Consider the following 23,736-nt stretch of genomic DNA (forward strand, 5'->3'; position numbering starts at 1 on the left):
TCTGGCAGGGTCTGCTCTGACCCTTGGGCCTGCCTGCAAGCAGAGGGTTCTGTTTCATCAAAAGGGGATTACCTTCAGCCAGCCACACCGTTGTTTTCCCGTTGTTCAGTAACTAAGGGATCTCGAAGCTTGCTTTCATTTCAATCTCGCTTATAGTTTCCATATTCTCAAAATCTTTTGCCAAGCAATCATATTTATAAGGCTTTCCTGTTTCATCTTCCCCAACAGCCCTCCAAGCCTGAGCTCAGACTGCAAACAGACGCAGCTCATCAGATGTGCTTTCAGCAGCCTTGGGACAGAGAGATGGGCCAGACAGGGCAGTGCAAGGCAAGGAATGCAAAAGCCCCCAGCCCTGGGGCAAGCACTGGCCCTCCACAGCTGCCCTCTTCTCCCCTGCCCTGCCCCGTCCCCCCTGGCTGCTCTGCCCCAGCCCAGGTGCAGAGCCCTCCTTGCTGTGTCAGGGCTGCTCTGCACCCCAGGCACTGGGGATGTGTCCTCAGGGCCCTCACCTTTGGCTGGGCGGTGGCTCCTTGCTGGGGGGCATGGGCTGCAAATACGGGAGTGTCTCGGGGTACCTGGGGAGGGCAGGAGTCACAGGTGTGTGACAGGGGACATAGAACCTGTTCCTGTTGGAGGCAGCCCCCCCAAAGCCATGGGATTGTAGCCCATGGCATCCTGCTGCCTGTAGCCCTTGGGAGGAGCCCCACAGCCCCTGCTGATGGGCAGGGCTGCAGAGGGGGCTCCCCACATCAGCCCCTCCCAAGCAGACACTGGCCCCCTGTGCCAGCACAGCGGGTCACTGCTGGCACCCATCTCCCCCCATGCCAGCCCCGCTGCCCCCGAGGCACTGGTGCTGCTCACTGGCCAGGAACCTGCACGCTGAGCATGCGGTCACAGGACAGGCATGAGAAAGGGACTGGCAGCTGCCTAAGGAGGGGGAGGGAAGAGGGCTGGCTGAGCTCCTGGGGCCTCAGCCCTGCAGCACACAGGCAGCAGCTCCCTGCAGCAGCCAGCTGCTGGGCAGCTCACTGCACAGGGTCACGGCCATTGCAGGGTGAACCGTGGGCTCTTGAGCCTGTTTCTCCCCATCCCAAGGTGCTGGCTGATGCCAGGTGAAGGGCACAGGCACCCATGCCACCATCCCAAGCAGCCCCTGCAGCGCTTTCAGCCCCTCTGTGGCACCAAAGCTCCCCCGTGTGCACGGCCAGGAGGGCAGGGCATGACCCAGCTCAGGGGCATGGTGTGTGACAGCCCTGCCTGGCAGGAGCAGTTGCCATCGCTGTCCCCAAAGCCATCAGAATCTCCATTGCCCTCACTTCTTAATCCCAGCAGCGTTTTCACGCAACAGCCTATCCTCAAGTTCCTCCATGTTCCTGTTCCAGGAGTCCTCCAGGTGTTTACGGAAAGCCTTCAGCTCCAGGCGATCCAGCTGTGAACAGGTGCACAGCCTCAGCCAGCTGCTCCAGGATGTGACATGGAGCTCTCCAGGGAAAAGCCTGGAGGGGGATCCTCAAAGGGATGCTGCCTCAGGCTGTCAAGTCCCAAAGGTGCCAGTTCCTCGTGGTGGGGACGAGGTACCCCTCACCGTGTCTTCAATTGCATCGCTGAACTGCTGCTGGGTATTGTTCCAGTGCTGCTCCTGGCCTGAAATCTGGCTCTGCAACTCCTGCATCCTCTCATCCAGCTCCTCCATGTTCTCTTCACACTGGCTGTAATTGACTTTGCTGTCCAAGGCAGCTTTGTCCGCCTTCTAGCAGAGGGGAATGGCAGGAGAGCGGTGGGGAAAGGGATGAGGAACGCCAGGCAGGGCCAGCGTGTGAGGGACAGAGGGAGGAGTGCTTCTGAGACAGAGGAGAAATTCTCCAGAGTAGAAATCCATTTTGATTTAGGTGAAATGTACATCTTTGAGTCTGTGGTTAGAAAACATAGCTATGTAGCCTGACTGCAAAGCCTAGGCTCAGGGAAACTGATTCAGTGAAGGACAGAGATAAGGGGGGGACGGGACAGAGGGTGATAAAGAGAGACAGAGAGACTGCTGTGAAAGCAGGTCAACCTCACCTAAGAATTCTTTCTGATAAAGAAGAACTAGTGGCAAATGCCACGCGAAATTTGTAAAAATGAATATGTATGAACCTATTGTGAAATTGTATGGATATGTATTTGAGAGGAGGATAAAAAGGGACCTGAAGTTCCCAGAGGTACGCATGTCTTTTAAGGAGAGTAATCTCCGCATGCATCCGGCACTGTAATAATAAACATTAATAATACCGGCTTTACAACTTACACAAAGTTTTGGAGTTTTTGGCTATCTCTGCAAAACAGACCCCTTTTGGAAGTTTCCTCCCAAAATTTGCCCTAGGCCAGCACAAACAGTCATCATGAAAATTTCACCAGTGGCATAATTTCCTGCTGGCAAACCTTGTGACAGAAGCTTGACCTTGTTCTCCATGAGACATTCTTGGGAAGAGAGACAGGAGAAGATTCCTGGAAAACTGAAACAGCTTTCCAGAAGTGAAATGAAAATGAAAGAAACAATCCAAGATCTTTTCCTCTATTTATTTCTATGCTCCCCTTTTCCATGTTGCACTACTTCTCCATCCCAGGAATTCCAGATGCACCGCACCTCTAAGATTGGTGACTTAGTGATTTTTAGACACTGTAAAATACCATGAGCCACACAGAGTTTTCCTTCTCCTGTTTTTACTGGAAGGCAACACTGGAGATGTAAGTGCAGTGCTGGGGTCAGGTAGGAATCCTACAGCAAGGGAAGGTGCCCCGACAGTGTTTGACCCTCAGCCAGGACAATGCACAGCAGCAAGCGAGGGGATTGCTGTGCCAGTGTGCAGGAGTCAGGGCTCTGCATCTGGACTCACTGCTGCAAAGTTCCCGTGTTTGGACAGACTCGGGGGGGTGCCCGGGGTGCGCGGGGCTCGAACGTGGGGCTCGTGGGCCGAGCGGGGAACGGACACGGGGACGAACGGCCCCGGTGCTTCAGTTGCAGCGGCGGCAGCGGCGGCAGCAGCAGCGGCAGCAGCAGCAGCGGCAGCAGAAAAACAGATATTTTAGAGCAGTCTTTCCTTCTTTCTCTTTATCTTTTTGTTTCTCTTTATCTCCCCTTCCCGCGGTCGGGCACCCTTCTCTCGGGGTCCCTTGCCCGGCGTTCCTCTACTCTCCCCGCCTCCCTCTCCCCTGCCGGGCCGGGCCATGCCCCCGGCCCGCCCCCGGCCCTGGGCGGGGCTGCCCCGTGCCCGGCCCTGGCCGTCCCGCCACGCTCTCGCCTCCGCCTGGCTCTGGCCGTACTGGCGGTGGCGCTGCTGGGCGGGCATCAGTGCCTGGTGCGAGGGCGGCATCGCCGCCCTTCGGCTCCGCCTGGCCCGATCCCGGCCTCGGCCCCGGCCCCGGCCCCGGCCCCGACGTGAAGTCCCGTCCCGATCCCGGCCTCGGCCCCGGCCCCGTCCCCGTCCCCGTCCCCGGCTCCTCCCGGGGCCCGCGGAGGACACAGGCGGCGCGGCCGCTCCCGCCGCCTCCGCTGCGGCTTCCCCGGCCCGAGCTCCGCCGCTCGGCAGCGCGGCCGCCGGCCCCGAGCCGCCGGGGCCCGGGGCGGGTGGGGATGCCCGGCCCGGGCCGCTCGGGGGGCGCTCGGGGGCCGTTGCTGGCCCCGGGCCGAGCGCTGACAGCCGCCTCTCGCCCGCAGGGAAGGCACAGGAGGCCCTGCAGGAGCGGTACCGAGTGGGTTCGCTGCTGGGGCGCGGCGGCTTCGGCAGTGTCTGCTCGGGGACGCGGCTCTCGGACGGCGCCCCGGTGAGCGGCGGGGCCGGCGGCGGGCCGAGGGGGAGGAGGAGGAGGAGGAGGAGAAGGCGGACAAGGAGGAGAAGGTCGGGGCTGGGCAGGACGGGCGGCGAGCTGAGCCCGCTGCTCTCCCTCGCTCGCAGGTGGCCATCAAACGCGTGCCGCGGGATCGCATCCGGCACTGGGGCGAGCTGGTGAGTGAGCGGGGCCAGCGGCAGCAGCCGGGCCGGGCCGGGCGGCGAGGAGCCGGGGCCCGGCAGGGTGGGAGCCGCCGGGAGCCCTGCGGGGAGAGCGGGCGTGGGCTGAGGGGGCGTGCAGAGCATCCCGGGCTGGCTGAGGGCTCCCAGAGCCCCGGCATGGCCTCAGCCCCACTGACTGCACCACGCTCCTCCCGCAGCCCGACGGCAGCAGCGCGCCGCTGGAGATCGTGCTGCTGGCCAAGGTGTCCCGTGGCTGTGCCGCTGTCATTCAGCTCCTGGAGTGGCTCGAGCTCCCCGACAGCTTCCTGCTGGTGCTGGAGCGTCCGGAGCGGTGCCAGGAGCTCTCGGGTTTCCTGGCGGAGCGGGGGTTCCTGCCCGAGGAGGAGGCGCGGGCACTGTTCCGCCAGGTGCTGGAGGCCGTGCGGCACTGCACTGCCTGCGGGGTCCTGCACAGGGACATCAAGCCCGAGAACATCCTGCTCGACCTGGCCAGCGGGCAGCTGAAACTCATCGACTTTGGCTGTGGCGCCTTCCTCCAAGACACAGCCTACACCCAGTTTGCAGGTGAGCCCTCCAGGGGATGCTCCTGGGCATCTCATGGCCCAGCCTGGGTGCAGCACCAGGGCTTCCCCCTATTGCAGCTGGGATGGGATTGATGCTGCAGCCGAGTTGATTTGAGTGGGGTGTGAGGGGGGCCAGCTGCCGGCCCTGCCGACAGCCTTCAGCACCCACTGTGGCCTGGGCTGGGGCTGGAGCTGGGGCAGCCAGCCCGACACAAACCCCCATGGGGGTAGCAGAGAGGGGGCTCTGACCCCGTGCCCCAGATGGTTTGGTGTGCAGGCGAGGAAGGGCTTGGACTGCTCTGCTCCCCTTGTTTGCCTTGGCTTATTAACATTTTTGGGGGCCATGCAGATGGGGAGGAGAGTGGGTTTTCTCCACCACTGGGTGGGTTTTTCCTTTGTGTGTCATGGTTGGGCCTTCCCAGGGTTTCTGCTGCCCTCTTCCAGCACCTGTGGCTTCTTTTCCAGCCCCGAGTTTGTACACAAGTCCCAGGTGCTGGCGAGAGGGCAGCGCTCACCCCGTGCGGCTCTGGGGCAGCCCCCACAATGCCAGGGATGCTGGGGCCAGGCTCTGGGAGCAGCAGCATCCCCCTGCTGAGCTGTGTCTGTGTTCCACAGGAACCCTGTCCTACAGCCCACCAGAGTGGATCCAGCACCAACGCTACCACGGCGAGGCAGCGACAATCTGGTCCCTGGGCCTCCTGCTGTGCCACCTGGTCATGGGCAAGCACCCATTCAGGAGGGGCCAGGAGATCATTCGGGGGCGGATCTTGTTCCCACGATGGCTCTCTCAAGGTGGATCCTCATCTCTGGGCATGGGGGGAATCCCAGTGCTGGGAGACAGCAGTGGGCTCGTGGGCATCCCGCTCTGGCAGCTGCTGAGGAGGTGGCACAGGTCCTGCTCTCCTGCTCTCCTCCAAACAGAGCATCCATGGGGAAGTTTAGGCCCAGCTCTGGGCACACCCAGCATGGCCTGGGCACGGGAACAGGGGGGCAACTTCTCCAACTGACTGGTGATTTCTGGTTTCTCTCCCCAGAGTGCCAGGATATCATTAAGAGGTGTTTGTCCATGCAACCCTCAGACAGGCCATCCTTAGAAGAGCTTTTCTGCCATCCTTGGGTGCAGGGTGTTCCTCTGCCCTAGAAGATGGGAGAGATCCACGTGCACAGTTGGATCCAGGGGCCTGGCAGGTACCAGCTCCACACATCTCTTGGCACTCAGTGGCAAAGCAAACCAGGCTGGTTTTGTGCTGCCTGTAGCTCTGAGCAGGGGTCAGCAGAAGGGAACACGCAGCACTTGGGCTGGAGCTGAGCTGGAGACAGGGTGTGGCAAGCACTGGTGGCCACCATCCCCCCTTGTTTTGTTTGTCTGGTTCATGGATGGCTGGGGCCCTGGGCAGAGCCCTGACAGCTGATCTGGCCCCAGGGAAGGAGAAGGAGCCCCTGGAGAAGCTGTACCAGGTGGGGCTGCTGCTGGAGACACCAAGGACAAGCTCAAGGGTGACAATCTCTTCCTCGGCCTGGCCAGCTGAAGATGATGGACTTGGATTCTGGCACCTTCTTCAAAGCCAGGCTCCAGGCCCAACTTGCAGGTGAGTCGACAACAGGCAGGGGGATGCTCCCAGATCTGGGCCTGGCACGGTCTGGCCGGGCACCAAAGGTTCCCCCTTTGCTGGGGCAGATGCAATGAATTCTTCAGTCGCTGCCCAGCTGCTTTTTGGCTCTGGGCAGCTGCTGAGGGCTGGATGTGCCGTGGCTGGCTGCAGGCTGGGCACATGTCCTGCCCTCCTGCTCTGCTGCCAAAGGCAGCAGGGATGGGCAGCTCTGGGCACAGCTCTGGGCACAGCCAGCATGGCCTGGGCACCACAGGCCTTGGCACAAGGGCACAGGAGCCCTCAGCTGACGGGCGGTTTCTGCTTTCTCTCCTTGCAGCCAGGCTCTGCGGCTGCTGAGGCTGCTCTGGGCTCTGCCCGGGCTCTGCTGGGCTCAGCCCTGGGCCCAGCTGGGCTGGCTCTGCCCTCACATTGCTCTGACAGCTCTGCATCAGATGAGCCCATTGCGAGCACAGCGCCTGAGCTTTCTGCTTTGGCAGTGAGTGAGACTCTGCTGCAGGCCCAGAGATTGCAGCTGGGGACACACATCCAATTGGCAAGGACCCAAACTCTCCACAGTCCCAGCTGAACGCCTGGATCTCCTCAGGATGTTCTATCTGTCCCATTCTTCCTTCTTGATGGGCTGGAACTGTGCAGTTGCACTTTCTTCCTCCTCTAGCAGTGCCATGAGTAGGCCAAAGCTGGCAAGTGGGCCGTGCTCCTGAGGCAGTGCAGTCTGGAGCTGGTGGATGGAGAATTGCCCTTTTGCACTGTCAAACCAGAGCAAAAAGCTGCAAGTGGGATTTGAGTCTTTATGAACCCCCTGACAGTTTCAACGGGAATGTGCAGCTCATTCACAGGGTGAGAAGGAAGGGCATCTTCTAAAGGATTTGGGGTTTGAAAGTGTTTCCATTCCCAGTCCTGCTTGGAGCTGGCAGGGCACAAAGCACTCTCCCATTGCTTCGCCCACAATTTAACAATGTTAGAAACAACCTCAAAAACTTTTAAAAAAGGGTGCTGAGATCAGCAAGATGGATCCATGGCATCAGCACATGTACAATGTAAATAACTGAGTTCTCTTTTTAAAAAGATCATTTACCTCCTAATGCAAAGAATGTAACTTTGCATTTATGTTTTGATTTTTTCACTAACATTATGTTATGTTTTTTCACTAACACTTGGATTTTATTCTTATCTTTTACAATTTACCTATTTTTTTCCTTTTTCTTTTTTTTCTTTTAAATAGAAAACATGTCCTATCAAAGGAATGTCCTTTGCTCCTGGTTCCTGTGTGGAGCAGCTCCCTTCCTGCTGGCTGAGCTGCTCAGGCAGAGCCCGGCAGCTCCTGGCCCTGCAGGGCTGAGGCTTTTCCCCGTTGCTGGGCACAGACTGATGGAGCAGCACTGCTGAACACGGGCACACAGAGGGACCAGGAGCATCTGCCTTTGCCCTCCTGAGGCTCCAAGGCCCAAACTCTGAGCAGCCAGGGCTGGAAGAGACTGGCAGGATCTGATCCCTGACTCTGGGCCAGGGCTGCACAAATGACCCCGCAGCAGCAGCAGCAGCAGCAGCAGATGGAGCTGACTTTCAGCACAGCCCCTGCCCCTCTTCCCTCCCGTGTGCAGCGGTGTCACAGCAGCCTGAGGCACCTGGGAGCCCCCAGTGCCAGCAGGGACTTGAGATGGCAGCCCTGGGCTCCTGGAGGCTGTGCAAGGAACGGAGCTGGGCACTCCCTGTCCATGGGGAGCTTGCAGATGGAAAAGGCTGCTGTGCCCAGGCAGCTCCAAGGGCACAGAAAGGAGGCTCTGGAGCACTGGATCTGTGCCAGTGCCACAGTCCTGGGCAGCAGCCAGCCAGCCCTGGGGGAACAGAGGGCACAGCACGAGGAACAGAAGCAGGCAAGGGCAGAGACTGGAGAGAGCCAGAGCCAGGAGCAGGAACAGCTGCTCCATTGCACTCTTGGAGAAAGCTCTTGGCTGGTTCCAAGCGCTGAAAGGCGTGAAGGGCAGAGAGGAGCCACAGCAAACAATGCTCCTGTTTGCACAGCCTCCCCTCTCCGTGTCCCAGAAGGAATTGCATGGACTGTGCTCTTCTCTCCGAGTCGTCTCGTTCAGCATGAGCAGCTCAGCACCAGGAGCTGAAGGAGCTGAAGCCTCAGGCCACAGGAGCTGGGCAAGAGGAGACTTTCTGAGCAAATGAATGCTGCTAACATGGACCAAGCTGAATGCAGTGGATAGAATCATGGAATCACAGAATCCTTTCTGTTGGAAAAGCCCTCTGAGCTCACCCAGTGCAGCTGCTCACCCAGCAGTGCCAAGCCCAGAACTAAACCACATCCCTGAAGTGCCAAGGCCTGGACAGCAGCCCTGAGTGAGGCCTGAACAGCAGGCCCTGAGCCCAAGGTGGCCTCTGGATGAACCTTCCAACCAAAGGTTATCTTTGTATCTGCTCCCTGATGAAATATGCATGGTCATTAGCACTGTGATAGATGTAGCCACTCATTAGTGAAACATGTATTGACCTTTGTGTATTTAGAAGCCAGACCAGGCCATGAAATCTGACATCTGGCCTTGTTTGGGGCTGAATGGTCAAAGTCAGCTCCCTTGGTCCCTCCTGGGGCCCGGGCCAGGCTTTGGGAGGGACCCAAGAGGAGGATGAAAGCAGATGTTGGCACACTAGCAGTGCTGTCAGTTTGTTCATTCAGCACTGTCAGAGCTGGGCCCTCTCCCAGCGGGGTTGGAGCCTCACCTGTGGCTGGAGGCACCTGCAGAAATTGCCAGTGCCCAGGAGTGGCTCTGCAGCCCTTGGCTGTGACAGCTTCCCCAGCTGCTGTGTGGGTCTGGGGGATGGTAAAGCCTGAGGGTAACTGGGCCTGGATCTTTCTCAATCACTGCAGGCAATCTTTGGTGGGGATGATTGGGTGCATTGCTGAGCTGCTCCTTTTGTGATTCTTTGCTGCTTTGAGCTACAGGAAATGACACTGATTCCTTTAGTTGGTGTCTGTGTCTTTGGTGCTGACCCTGCCCACTGGTAAAACAAAACTGGCCCAGTCTGGCCAGATCCCAACAAAATGTCACTTGTTCAATGTCAATGTGAGGAATCAGTGCCATCAGAAATTCCCAGATGGGAAGCCCTTCCCTGGAGTTCCCTGGCTCTGGAGTGGGCTGAGGTCAGAGCCCCGTGGGAGCAGTGGGGCAGTTGGGTAAAAGAGGCTGCACCCCTGGATGGCTTCAAATGCATCCAAATTTACATAAGGGAAAAGGAAAAGAACTTGTGGGTTTGGGAAGACGGGGGTGAACTTTGTTAATGACACTTTGGAAACAGCACCAACAGAAGGAAAAATTGTTGTTGTCACTCCCGCACAGAGTGACAGAAGGTTTCAATCTTGAGCTCAGGTTCATTTGTGCTAGTGATATAATTATAATGATAGTAGTAATAATAATAATAATAATAATAATAAATTAATTGTAATAGTTATATATAATATAACACAATAATTTATATTTGTATCTATGTAATTAAAAATTGATACTATTAAATAAGGCTGACAGTACTAATATGTCAGCTTTAGCTGCTCACTGACACTAAATACTCTCCATAAAAGGACTGGCCAAGACCCAAATGTCAGTGGTAAACTTTGTGAACTCTATACAAGGCATAAAGCAGAAGGGGATTAAATTGGCTATTTCTATAGGATTTGCTGATGCTGTGATGCAGAGTGCTTTTTCTATTACTGTGAGAAATGCAGTGATTAAGACTGCCAGGTTTTTCATATCCCAGACAAACCACAAGCTGCAGGATTGGTTGAATGGGTGAAGGGGTTGTTAAAAGAGCAGCTGAAAAAATGAGAAGATGGGAACCTGTCCCCATGGAGAACTTATCTCCCAGATGTGCTCCATGCCCTTAACAATGGCCCACTGGGGAAATGGAAACCCCTGGCTGTGCATGGCTGCACCCAATTTACATTAATGAACTAAATCAATTATTAGAAGAAGTAAGAAGTGATGCTGTGAAAATATCCAACAGCACATCCCAGGAGCTCCAACAAACACAAATGGGGCTCTGCAGAACTGCACGGCCTTGGATTATCTGCTTGCTGGCCAGGGAGGATACTGGGCTATTCCAGGACAGGAATGTTGCAGGAATGTCTATCAGTGCTGGGTTTGAGGTCCAACAATCAGGAATCACCTCAATAGAAAGATCAGTAGAAGAGAGGCAGAAAGAAGAAAATTCCTCATGGTGGGATTGGCTCCCAAATTGGAGGCTGCTGTGAAATGCATTTGTGGCAGTCACTGCCATCATTGCAGTGTGAGCACTTGGTGTGTTATGATTCCATGTTGGAGTTGTTGTGACACCTTGTGCTGGAAATGGAGTATTGGGACTTGTCTAAAGAGACACAGTCTCAAGAAAAGAATGGGCATTTGATAAAGAACAGAGAATAGCAACTAATTAGGCAGGTTTTAAAAGGAATTAAAATTATAGCTCTGAGTAATGCACTTGAGCAGCACTTAATTGAAGAACAAGAGGTGATGCTTTTGTGCCTAATACCTAAATCTAAACTGTGTTTTTGAAATTGTTCTGAAGGTTGCAGTTCATCTGTAGGTCAAAGCACTGAGTGAAGCACTGAGGCCTCACCAGGCCCTGACTGAGGCCTGAACAACAGGCCCTGAGGCAAAGCTGAGCTCCAGATGAACCTTCCAACCAAAGGTTATATTTGTATCCACTCATCAATGAATCATTATTACCAATATGATCTCTGTATGTGTTCATTGGTGAAATATGGATTTACAATCCTGTATTTAGAAAGCAGGCCAGATCTGGCTTTGTTTGAGGCTGTGGGATCAAAGTCACCTCCCTTGGTTCCTCCTTGAGCCCTGGCCAGGCTTTGGGAGAAGCCAATCAGGAGAATGAAACCAGATGTTCCCACACCAGCAGTGGTGTCAGCTTGTTTGTTTAACAGTGTAAAAGCTGGGCCCTCTTACAGTGAGGTTGGAGCCTCATTGTCTGCAAAGGTGGGTGCACCTGCAGGAATTCCCAGTGTCCAGGAGAGGCTCTCCAGTCCTTGGCAGTGAAAGGGTTAAAAGCACTGTGCCCAGGCATAGTTGGGCAAGAATAAGAGACACTGCACCCAATATGGAAGCTTGCAAAAATTCAGCCACAAGCTCAAGACACAGGATGAAAGTTGGCAAGAAACAGGGAACAAAACTGGCAGAAATGAAGGGCAGAGCTTGCTAAAACCAGTGAGGAAATTGCTGAAACAGCCAACAAGAGACTGTGCACGCCTAGAGGAGAAAGGTGCAAAGGGCACGACGATGAAGACGTCCAGCTTTCATCAGGAGACCCCCGAGGAAGACGCGGAGCCTTCCTCAGTGCCAGCACCAGTGTGCGCTGCGCCTGCGCCTGGCGCATGCTAATGATGGTAATGAGTGCTGAGAGATCGTTTGCATAAGCACACCTTTTCTAAGGAAAACCATGAATGTGCATAGAGTATAACCATCCATTGTAATCTCTGTGTGCTGTGTGCTGTCAGGAGGAGATATCCCCGCACACCCGGTGCTGAATAAAGCAAATCCCCCTCCCTGGGCTTTGTCTGGGAAGTGTCTCTGGGCCCCGTTTGAGGCCATCCACGTCCATGGGGTTCTGTCAAGTCCCAGTGGAACCTTGGTGCCACGTTGTTCCCCAGCCTCACAGTGCTCTCCTGCTGCCATGAGGTCCCTCCCTGTGTGACACCCTGCAGCCCTGACTCCATCAGGGTCTCTGGGGTTCCTTGGTGCATGCCTTTCTCCCATCTGAGCCTTGCTCCCATGGGTTCCATGGACTGACAGTGGCCCTCTGCATTCCATAGGCCCAGCTAGATCACAGCAGAGCCTGGCTTTCATCAGGTTCTGATACCTGTTCTGCCAGCTGACAGGGCTGATTTAAAGAGCACAGAAACCAATGGGAAGAATGGTCTTATTTTACTGTGAGTGTTAAGGCAACAGAAGTAAAATTATACATTCAATAAAACTACATGCTTGGCTTTAGCAAGAAGCAAAAAAAAGCAAGGTAATGCACCTAATCATTATTACAGGAGAGAAAGGATAGGGACTGAGAAAGACACATCCCCAATTGCCTAAACACTTTACCATCATCCAGAGTCTGCAGGCACTGGGGAGCCCCATTTCACAGCGAGGACCTGGAGAACTCTTGGAAGCACTTGGGAAAATCCCACGTGCTGCATCCACCCGTAGGTGAGGTCTCCAAATTTGCTCCAAAAGTGGGTCCAGGTTTTTAGGCCTAAATCAGCAAGTCAAAGGAACTGGATTATATTTTTAGCCCATGAACTCCTGGGTCTCCTGGCACTTTTGCTGACCAGGAGGACCCATGGCTTGGCCAGAGCCCAGTCCCTGGCTTGGAGGGTTTCCCCTAAAATATCCTACAAGCCTCTATTCATGTCAGTTGGGAAACTTTCTTAGAATGACACATTTCTTGCAGGTAACTACACAAGATTATGTGAAAGTCTCCAAAGCAGCTGGTTTGGTGTTAAACAGCTGCAGAATCACCTTGGCCATCTATTTTTAGCTAACTAAAACTGATGGTGTTAGTCACATAATGCCCAGGGTTTGTCCTGTAAGCCAGCTCTGGCTGAGGGCTGCCACTCAGGCCTGAGCACATCAGCAGCTGAAGTGACCACGACTGGGAGTGGCAAAAACACCCCCTGGGACAGGCCCAGAGGCCCTGGGACTTCCTGGCATGGATCACCTCAGGAGACAGGATTTCAGGGAGCCCAAAGGACTTTTGGGAGAGCTGCTGTGGACACAGAGGGAACTGCACAGCTGGATCCCTTGCCTGGGCTCCCAGAGGACCCTTCTGCTGTGGGGCTGCTGAGGGTGGAGGAGCAGCAGGTACCCATGGCCACCCCAAAGCAGGGCCCCGTTGGCAACACGGCCCCGACCGGGGCTGCGGGACCCCATCCCTGGGATGAGTCAGGAGCTGCAGAGCTGGGAGTGCTCAGCCAGAGCCGCTGAGCCTTCAGCAGCCCCACACGGCCAGAGCCTGAGCCCAGTGGGGAGTGGGCACTGACAGGGACTGTGGGGCCTGAACCAAGGCCCAGCCCCGCTGAGAGCGGCTGTGCCGGACACGCTGCAGCTCCAGGAGCAGCTGGAGCCCCAGGCAGCCAAGGGGTGCCACCATGGATGTTCCTTTCTTCCCCTCAGAAAGGACACTGGGAAGCTGGGGAAGTGTCAGTGAAAGGAGCAGGGATGGTGGGAGCTGTGGAACAGCACTGACACAAGAAACCCAAACTCTCCTGAGAAAGGAGGGCAGAAATCCCTGGTGTCCAGCATCCTGCCAGAGAAACCCATTCCCAGAATTACCAACATAAAGCCATCCTCCAATTCTCTGGATTGTGCTGCTCCTGACCCACTAACCCCTTCCCCCCAGAGTGAAGCTCTGAAGTGGGATTGATGGAGGAAAGCTGAGCCCTGAGCCAGGCCAGGGTCAGTGCCAGGAGCATCCCCTGGCGCTGTTTGACAGCAGCTCTGCAGGAGCTGGGGATGCAAACAGGACAAACCTGAGCATCTCCCGCCATCAGATACCTCAGAGCTCACACAGCAACACAGCTGTGGCTCTCCCAAACTGGATTTAGGAATGGCACACCTACTGCAGCCATTGGATCCAGATCAGCCCAGAGCCCTTTGGGACTGTTATAAATGAGAAACTTGACAAGGCCAATGTTCAAGCACAAACCAGTGCCAGCAGTGAGCGGGGCCCGTTGTTTCAGGACTGGTTCCTATGGGAAACATCCCGCTTCCCATGGCAGACATCCCGCTCCAGTCAGGCCAGCACCCCTGGGTTAGAATTTGAAGGGTCTCAGTCTCAGTCCTTGGGGAGGGCTTCAAGCTCCATCCTTGACAGCGGTTGTGAGGCATGTTATGAATAAGAAGCTTGACTAGGCCAATATTCAAGCAGCAATCAATTTATTATTTAATATGGTAAAGTATGAGCAATACAGCGCTGGGTACAGTGGGGGAAGTTTTCCCTCCAACTGCACACCGATAATTGAAGGCTTCAGGTACTTATAGGGGTACTCATCAGTTTTTTTTTCAACAGTTTCTATTTCCAATTTTTACTCATCAGCAATTTTTATTCCAAATTATTACATCACAATTCTATACACTATTGTGATTTGAATTTCTCAGGATGTATTTTCAAAGGAGTATCCCCAGATGGTGATGGTCCGGTTTCCGAAAGAAGAAAGACGAATCCCATCTGGTGGAGTCCAGCTCCCAGATGTGTCCACCTTTTAATTGCAGAGACTATAAATCTAACAACAGTGATGTCCAGCTTCCCTTTAGTTGAAACCATAAATCCTTGAGGTGATGTTCATCTTCCTTTCTCAAACTGTTTTTCTCTGCTTTATTAAGGCGTGAGATAAGCATATTTCCTATATATATGTTCTAAAGCTATAGTTTCAAGGATACAAGTAATATTCTAAAATTATACTTCAAAAGGTTATTATTGCAGAGCTTTTTTATGGATTAAATGCAAGCAAAAAGCAACATCCTTAACACCTTAATTCCAATGCTCCTAAATCAACCAGGGTTAATTGCAAACAAAAGATAGGTTCAAAGGTCTTTTTCCATGCGTTATTTTCATCAGTTATTATTAGAATTTGCAACTATCCCATTGTCAATGTCCACACATTTCGCATTCGCAAGTACACACTTCACCTGTTTGCACCTGACATGAAATACAGCTTTGCATCTCACAGGCAGATGAGGGATCTTTGGACCATCTTTTACAGACTGACATCACAAAACATAAAAATATAATTATGCATTTCCTCTTAAAAATAAAATTTACTGAATTAATAAAATTAGAATCATTTGTCTTATTTATAAAAGTTATGCTATATTTGTATTACCAAATTTGAACGTTTTTATTAAAAATCCATACCATTTTAGCAAGCAAAAATTTATTGGTCTTTGGTTCTAAGGAACACAATTCCCTTCATTGATTCATTGACCAGTGTGGCTATTGATTTCTCCTTCTTTATGCTAATTAGTCCCATTTTAAATCCATTTGTCATCTTTTTTAGCATTTTTACAGACAGGGTAAAAGGGGCCACTTTTGGGTCCTTGGAGAACTTTCTGGGGCACATTTGGGGCAGGTCTGGGTCTGCAGAGGGAATTCAGAGAGAACTTGAGGATCTGAGGACACTTAGGGGAGCTGGGTGGGCACTTGGAGGGGCACTCAGGGATTCCGAGGGACAGTTCGGGGTCCGAGGCAGCACTTGGGGGTCCAGGGGGGCCCTTGGAAGTCAGGGAGGGGAATTTGGGGCACTTCGGGGTCCGGGGGCACACTTGGGGGGCTCTGATGGGGCTCTCTGGGGCGCGGGGGGTGATGGGAGCTGTAGGCACGGGTCTAATACAGTTTAACGGGGCCGGGGAGCATCACGGGAGTTCGAGGCGCAGCTGCAATGGCTCCCGGTGGGGCGCGGGGCATGACGGGAGATGAAGTCCCGGCTGGGAGAGCGCTGGACGTGCGCCGTGGAGCATGATGGGAGCTGTAGCCCCGGAAGTGGCTCGAATGCAGCGCTTGGGGGTCTGGAAAGGCACTTGGGGGACATTTCTGCGTCCGAGCCGTTACTTGAGATCCTCATGGTAACGTAAACGGTTCGGGAGAACTTGCGGGGATCTCAGGGAGCTCTACCCAGGGTCTTTAGGGCGTGGGGCACAGCAGGAGTTTTCGGCGCTGGACCGTGTTATGAGGGCTCTGGGGCCGCGGGCGAGGAGAGGAGATAAATTTCAAAGGTGGCTGTACCGGGCATCGTGGGGTTGGGAGCACTCAGGGGGTCCGGGGACGCTTCTGGGGGGTCCCGAATGGGCACTGAGGGATCCTGGAGGGTCTGGGGGACACTTAAGGGACAACAAGGGGGGGATACCGGGGGGGAAAGGGGGGGGGTGGTCTGTGGAGCGCGGGGCATGACGGGCGTTGTAGTCCCGGCTCTAATGCGGCTTAATCGGCCCGCGGGGCATGACGGGAGTTGTAAGCACAATGAAAATAATATGTTGCCCACCGTAGGCACCGTCCCCGAGGTCCCTTTCCAGGCGCTGATTGGCTGCGGGTGGTGATGGGCGGAAGCCTCGGCAAATGGGATGCGGTGAAGACCGGAACAGCCCATTCAACCTCTCCAGTCCCTCCCAGTATAGCCCAGTTCATCCTCAGTACAGACCAACTGATCCCAGGTACAACCCAGTACAATCCCAGTGTCCCTCCAATCCCTCCCAGTACAGCCAAGTCCCTCCCAAGACACCTGAGTTTATTCCCAGTCCCTTCCAGTTCCACCCAGTATCATCCACAGGATGCCCCAGTGTCCCCAATTTGTCTCAGTATCTCCCAGTATCACTCCCAGTATGTCCTGGCATGTCCCAGTCTGTCTCAGTGCACCCCCACAGTCCATCCCAGTCCATAGATTCCCCTTCAGCATTCCTCGTGTCCCCAGTATTTCCCAGTATCCCCCAAGTGTCGCTCCCAGTATGTCCCAGTGTCTCCCACAGCGCTCCCAGTGTTCCCCAGTATGTCCCAGTCCCCCCCAGTGTTTCCAAGGACAGTTTAATTTCTCTCGGTGCCCGTGGCAGCCAAACCCAGCAGTGGGGTCAGTGCAGTGCCCATGACCACAGCCCCTTGCAGTGGCCCAGTGCAGCTTGGGCTGATGATCCACCCTCACAGCCGGCCCAGGGCAGCTCTGCAGTGGCTTTGGTGGCACCTGGGGCTGGCACACACCTGAGCAGTGTGTCTGTTTGCACTGGGGAAACTCAGGAGTTTGAGACTGCTGCAAAAAGCACAAAAAGGGAAAACCCCTCTTAGGCTGGGTGCAGCCAGCTCTCCAAGCACAGCAGCTCCCAGGGCAGTGAGGACAGACAGGATGGGGCTGGGCAATGTGGAGCAAGGTTGTCCACACTGGGTCAGAGCTCCAGGCACAGCTTCTGTGAGCAGGCCAGGGCTACTGAGGAGAGACCCTGGGTCAGTATCAATCACAGAATGCTGCAACCACCTCTGATCTAAAGAGAAATTAAATTAAAGACACCCTTTAAAATAGGAATGTGTATTTCTTACAAGTTCTCTGAAATCTTTTTCCATAACTGGACTAGGAAAACTTTAATGACCCTCTCAGGGCTTTGGTGTTGTTTACATCAGACTCAGTGCCTGAGAGTGTCTTGAAAAAACTTCTCAAGTTTACTCAAATTTAAATTTAGACTCCAAATTTTCTTGAAGTTTTAATGGGTCCCACAGAGGGACACGACTGGGAAAATGTCCCCAGGTTCCACTCCGAGCAGAACACTGGAGGCAGTGATGGCAGCTGGGGACAAACAGGGCAAAGGAGTCTCTGTTGCTGAGCAAACCTGGATGTGGTTCAGGAATGCAAAGGGCCAAGGCCTGAGCCCCAGCCCCTGGCCAGGCAGATCCTGTCCCTCCCTCCTTGCTCAGGGCCGACAGCCTGCAGGGACAGAGGCACAGGGCAGGGACACCGTAGGACAGCCTGGGCTGCACAGGGCACAGGGATGGGCAGCAGCTGCAAGACAGCCCTGACAGAGCCAACTTGGGCAGCACTTTGGCCATGGCTGCTGGCCCTGGGCCTGAGGCCACGAGGGGACAAGTGACCCTTGCAGGCCTGGGGCCTCATTGCCTCCTTGTCCCTGCTCAGCAGCCTGGCAGGGGCCGCCCCATGCTCCTGCCCTTGGCATTGCACATCCCCACATGCCAGTGCCCTCCCGGGAAGAGCCCTGAGCAATGAGGGAGGGACAGGATCTGCCTGGCCAGGGGCTGGGGCTCAGGCCTTGGCCCTTTGCATTCCTGAAACACATCCAGGTTTGCTCAGCACCAGAGATGTTAGCGTTCACAAACACACAATCACATCAGCGATTATATCCGGTGCTTTTTATTCAAGAGCTCTGGGAATCGGGGTAGTTTCCACCCAAATCTGATTCCAACCATACATTCGAGGTGAACGTGTTTTATACTCTATCATTACATAACTTTCATGTTAATTATTAAACTTATATTGTTCTATTGTATACACAGATTTCAGCTAAACACAGCCCCCTTTAAATTTCCAACATAGCTTCTCACAATTCTTCTTATGGTTATATAATAATTACATTTAATTACTAAACAATCACCACATCTAACAATTATATCTTTTATCATACTGCCTACGCAGGTGCAGTGATCTCAGAAAGCACAAAGCCCAATATTTTCAAAGACTATTTTTAACATTTTCCAGGGCTCCACTATCAGAGACACCTTTGCCTTGCTTGTCCCCACCGGTCATCACTGCCTCCCGTGTTCTGCTCTACCTGGAACCTGGGGACATTTTCCCAGTCGAGTCCCTCAGTGGGATCCATTAAAACTTCAAGAAAATTTGGAGTCTAAATTTAAATTTGAGTTCTTGAGAAGTTTTTTCAAGACACTCTCAGGCACTGAGTCTGATGTAAACAACACCAAAGCCCTGAGAGGGTCATTAAAGTTTTCCTAGTCCAGTTATGGAAAGATTTCAAAGAACTTGTAAGAAATACACATTCCTATTTTAAAGGATGTCCTTTATTTCTCTTTAGATCAGAGGTGGTTGCAGCATTCTGTGATTGATACTGACCCAGGGTCTCTCCTCAGCAGCCCTGGCCTGCTCACAGAAGCTGTGCCTGGAGCTCTGACCCAGTGTGGACAACCTTGCTCCACATTGCCCAGCCCCATCCTGTCTGTCCTCACTGCCCTGGGAGCTGCTGTGCTTGGAGAGCTGGCTGCACCCAGCCTAAGAGGGGTTTTCCCTTTTTGTGCTTTTTGCAGCAATCTCAAACTCCTGAGTTTCCCCAGTGCAAACAGACACACTGCTCAGGTGTGTGCCAGCCCCAGGTGCCACCAAAGCCACTGCAGAGCTGCCCTGGGCCAGCTGTGAGGGTGAATCATCAGCCCAAGCTGCACTGGGCCACTGCAAGGGGCTGTGGTCATGGGCATTGCACTGACCCCACTGCTGGGTTTGGCTGCCACGGGCACCGAGAGAAATTAAACTGTCCTTGGAAACACTGGGGAGGACTGGGACATACTGGGGAACACTGGGAGCGCTGTGGGAGACACTGGGACATACTGGGAGCGACACTTGGGGGATACTGGGAAATACTGGGGACACGAGGAATGCTGAAGGGGAATCTATGGACTGGGATGGACTGTGGGGGTGCACTGAGACAGACTGAGACATGCCAGGACATACTGGGAGTGATACTGGGAGATACTGGGACAAACTGGGGACACTGGGGCCATTGCGGAGCAGACTGGGGACACTGGGGCGTCCTGTGGATGATACTGGGTGGAACTGGAAGGGACTGGGAATAAACTCAGGTGTCTTGGGAGGGACTTGGCTGTCCTGGGAGGGATTGGAGGGGCACTGGGATTGTACTGGGTTGTACCTGGGATCAGTTGGTCTGTACTGAGGATGAACTGGGCTATACTGGGAGAGACTGGAGAGGTTGAATGGGCTGTTCCGGTCTCCACCGCATCCCATTTGCCGAGGCTTCCGCCCATCACCACCCGCAGCCAATCAGCGCCTGGAAAGGGACCTCGGGGGCGGTGCCTACGGTGGGCAACATATTATTTTCCTTGTGCTTACAACTCCCGTCATGCCCCGCGGCCCCTTTGAGCCCCATTGGAGCCGGGACTACAACGCCCGTCATGCCCCGCGCTCCACAGACCACCCCCCCCCCCTTCCCCCCCGGTATCTGCCCCGTTTTTGTCCCTTAAGTGTCCCCCCGACCCTCCAAGTCCCTCAGTGCACCCTCAGCGCCCATTCGGGACCCCCCAGAAGCGTCCCCGGACCCCCTGAGTGCTCCCAACCCCACAGATGCCCGGTACAGCCACTTCTGGGAATTCATCTCCTCTCATCCCCCGCGGCCCCAAGACCAGTCATAACACGGTCCAGCGCCGAAAACTCCTGCTGTGCCCCACGCCCTAAAGAGCCTGGGTAGAGCTCCCTGAGATCCCCGCAAGTTCTCCCGAACCGTTTACGTTACCACGAGGATCTCAAGTCGCGGCTCGGACGCAAAAGTGTCCCCCAAGTGTCTTCCCAGACGCCTAAACAAAGCGTTCGAGCCACTTCCGGGACTACGGCTCCCATCATGCTCCGCGGCGCACGTCCAGAACTTTTCCAGCCGGGACTTCATCTCCCGTAATGCCCCGCGCCCCACCGAGAGCCATTGCAGCTGCGCTTTGAACTCCCGTGATGCTCCCCGGCCCCGTTAAACTGTATTAGACCCGCGCCTACAACTCCCATCAACCCCCGCGCCCCAGAGAGCCCCATCAGAGCGCCCCAAGGGCCCACCTGGACCCCGCAGAGCCCCAAATTCTCCTCCCTGACTTCCAAGGGCCCCCCTGGACCCCCAAGTGCTGCCTCGGACCCCGAACTGTCCCTCGGAATCCCTGAGTGCCCCTCCAAGTGCCCACCTCGCTCCCCTAAGTGTCCTCCAGACCCTCAAGTTCTCTCTGAATTCCCTCTGCAGACCAGAACTGCCCCAAATGTGCCCCAGAAAGTTCTCCACGGACCCAAAAGTGGCCCCTTTTATCCTGTCTGTTAAAAATGATAAAAAAAGATGATAGAAGGATTGAAAATAGGACTAATTAGCATAAAGAAGGAGAAATCAATAGCCACACTGGTCAATGAATCAATGAAGGGAATTGTGTTACCTAGGACCAATGACCAATAAATTTTTTGCTTGCTAAAAAGGTATGGATTTTTTAATATAAACATTCAAATTTGGTAATACAAATATAGAATAATTCTTTTATAAATAAGAAAAAAAATTATAATTTTATTAATTCAGTAAATTTTATTTTTAGGGGAAATGCATAATTATGTTTTGGGATGTCAGTCTGTAAGAGACGGTCCAAAGATCCCTCATCTGCCTCACAACCGCTGTCAAGGACAGAGATTGAAGCCCTCCCCGAGGACTGAGACTGAGACCCTTCAAATTCTAACCCAGGGGTGCTGGCCTGACTGGAGCGGGATGTCTGCCATGGGAAGCGGGATGTTTCCCATAGGAGCCAGTCCTGAAACAACGGGCCCCGCTCACTGCTGGCACCGGTTTGTGCTGTTCAGAACTGGGCTGTCTGTACCTGTTCTCAATGCATTTATTCTCCACTGTTCCCTCCATGTGCCGTCCTGCTCCCCTCCCGGCGGTAGATTATAAAAGAGCCCTGAGTTAACCAAAGACTTTGAGACTCTCCCCGATGTGACAAGACAGATCTATTGGCCGGACCACGAGGATTTCATCTCTCTGTTGGCAGCTATTCCCCCCCTCCTTTTCTCTGTCTCTCTATCCTTTATCTGCTTTCTAATCCTTGTGTTGCATCTGCTGTGGGCACTCAATAAAAGGTGCATTTGTTTTGGATAATACTGAAGGTCCCCTGCTGTGTGTCTTTGCGCTCTGAGATCAGTAAAACGAGCCATCGTGACCCCCCTTGTGCCAGGGGATGGTGACACGGCCTGATGGGGTTGCTGCCCACAGCATGTGAGCATGATCTCCTTGGTGGCGACTACACTGGCTCATCTGCTCTTGCTTTCTGGTCTGCCTATCCCAGAATTACCTATGCCACCTGCTTTTCTTATATTGTGGTTCTCTGTGGTTCCTTCAATAGTCAGCCCTTCTTAAGTTCACTCTTGGAATAGGGGATCATCACCTCCCCATCATATCGAGTGCATTGGAATGCACTTGAATGCATTTTGCCTGCATTCAAAATATGGTCCCTGTTTTTGATTAACTGTGGAATCTCTGTTTGTATTTTCTACCTCTGTCGAGGCCGGGACTGAAGGTACTTGAGATGATATTTTGCGTTCAGATTCAGGTGGTTTTTGTTTCTTATCAGTGACACAGCCTCACAACCATGAGTTCTGCAGCCTTTCATCTAAGGCACAAAATGGCTCAGTATCTCTTGTTACAAGGCCTGGATGGTACCAAGGAGACCATGGTGATACTGGGGATCCAAGGAGACCGTGGTGACACCATGGAAACTCATGGAATCTTGGGCATTGTGACACAGCAGGGCTTCATGGAACCAAGGAGTCAATTGGGACTCTACCAAACCTCATGGAACCAAGGGCCCATTGTGACACTGAAGAACTTCAGGGACCCAAGAGTCTCTTGTGACACAGGGGGTACTCATGAAACCATGGAGACCATTTTGAACCTTCAAGGCCTGATGGAACTAAAGGGTCATTCTGGCACTTCTGAGCCCTGGAACCAAAGGGACCACAGTGACACAGTGGGGCTCTGTGGAACCAAGGGGCCATGGGGACATTGTGGAGTGTCATTGAACCAACTGTCCATGGTGACACTGCAGGGCCTGATGGAATCATGGGCACCATTGTGACACTGCAGGGCGTCATGGAAGCAAGGGGCCATTGTCACACGATGGGGCCTCTTGGGATCCAAGGGCAGTTGTGACACCGTGGAAATTATGGCAGCTGTGGCACCATGAAACCAAGGAGACCATTGTGACCCTACAGGACCCCATGGAACTAAGGATTCATGAAACAGTGCAGGACACATGGAACGGAGGGGCCATAGGGAAGCTGTGGAACCAAAAAAGCCCATTGTGACACTGTGGGCCCCCATGGATCCAAAGGTCCATTTTGACATTGCAGGCGCTCATGGAATTAGATGAGATTTATAGTCCTTGCAATTAAAATGTGGACCCACATCTGGAGAGCCGGACCTCACCATCTGGGAGACTTCTTCCTTCTTTCAGAAACCGAACCACCACCATCTGGGGATACTCCTTTTGGGATACATCCTGAGAAAACTCCATCACTATAGTGTATAGAATTGTGACGTAAAAATTGGGAATAGAAACTGCTGCTGAGTAAAAATTGGGAATAGAAACTGCTGAGAAAGATGATGAGTACCCCTATAAATACCTGTAAGCCTCAACTATTGGTGTGCAGTTGGAGGGAAAACTTCCCCCACTGTACCCAGCGCTGTATTGCTCATACTTGACCATATTAATTAATAAATTGATTGTTGCTTGAATATTGGCCTAGTCAAGTTTCTCATTTATAACACAGTGCTCAGTGGATGCTCGAGAGGTCTCTGTACCTCCTACCCTGGGAATGCTTGGGAGGGGCTTGGGAGGGTTGTCCCTGTCCCTGTCACCCCAGGCCATTCCCCAGGGGTGTCCCTGTCCTTGTCACCCCAGGCCATTCCCCGTGGTGTCCCTGTCCCTGTCACCCCAGGCCAGTCCCCAGGAGTCTCCATCATTCTCACCCCAGGGAATGCCTGGGGGGTCTCCCTCCCTCTCTCCCCTGTGCCAGGGGATGCTCAGGGCTCTCTGTCCCCTGGCCCTGGGGGATGCTCGGGGGGTCTCCATCCCTCTGGCCTCAGGCAATGCCTGTGCAGGGCTGGGCACCAGGGGCTCTGTGTCCCTCTCACTGCTGAGGCTGCTCGGGGCTGGGGGGGCTCTGCCACCTTCTCACCCCTGGGGAGGCCGGGGGGGTCTCTGTCCCTCTCAGCCCTGCTGGGACCCCACCCAAACATCATCGGGGTCACAGGGACAGAGACACCCCCAAAC

General features: G+C 54.0%; 1 protein-coding gene and 1 long non-coding RNA gene across 2 annotated transcripts; both read left to right on the top strand.

The window, feature by feature from the left end:
• Positions 1-3,186: 3,186 nt before the first annotated feature.
• Positions 3,187-5,831, top strand: LOC118700708 (serine/threonine-protein kinase pim-1-like; the record flags this gene model as incomplete). The annotated part of the gene is made up of 5 exons (XM_036405304.2): positions 3,187-3,801; positions 3,933-3,983; positions 4,187-4,553; positions 5,168-5,344; positions 5,587-5,831. Coding segments are annotated over 5 exons (1,317 nt in total), but the record flags the coding sequence as incomplete, so codon positions are not given.
• A 14,126-nt stretch (positions 5,832-19,957) lies between these two features.
• LOC118700737 (uncharacterized) lies at positions 19,958-23,198 on the top strand. Its single transcript, XR_004982333.2, has 2 exons — positions 19,958-20,896; positions 21,010-23,198. It is a non-coding gene; the product is annotated as an uncharacterized LOC118700737 (long non-coding RNA).
• Positions 23,199-23,736: the final 538 nt, after the last annotated feature.

This window comes from Molothrus ater, chromosome 35, assembly GCF_012460135.2.
Source record: "Molothrus ater isolate BHLD 08-10-18 breed brown headed cowbird chromosome 35, BPBGC_Mater_1.1, whole genome shotgun sequence".
In the NCBI taxonomy this organism is placed as follows: domain Eukaryota; kingdom Metazoa; phylum Chordata; class Aves; order Passeriformes; family Icteridae; genus Molothrus; species Molothrus ater.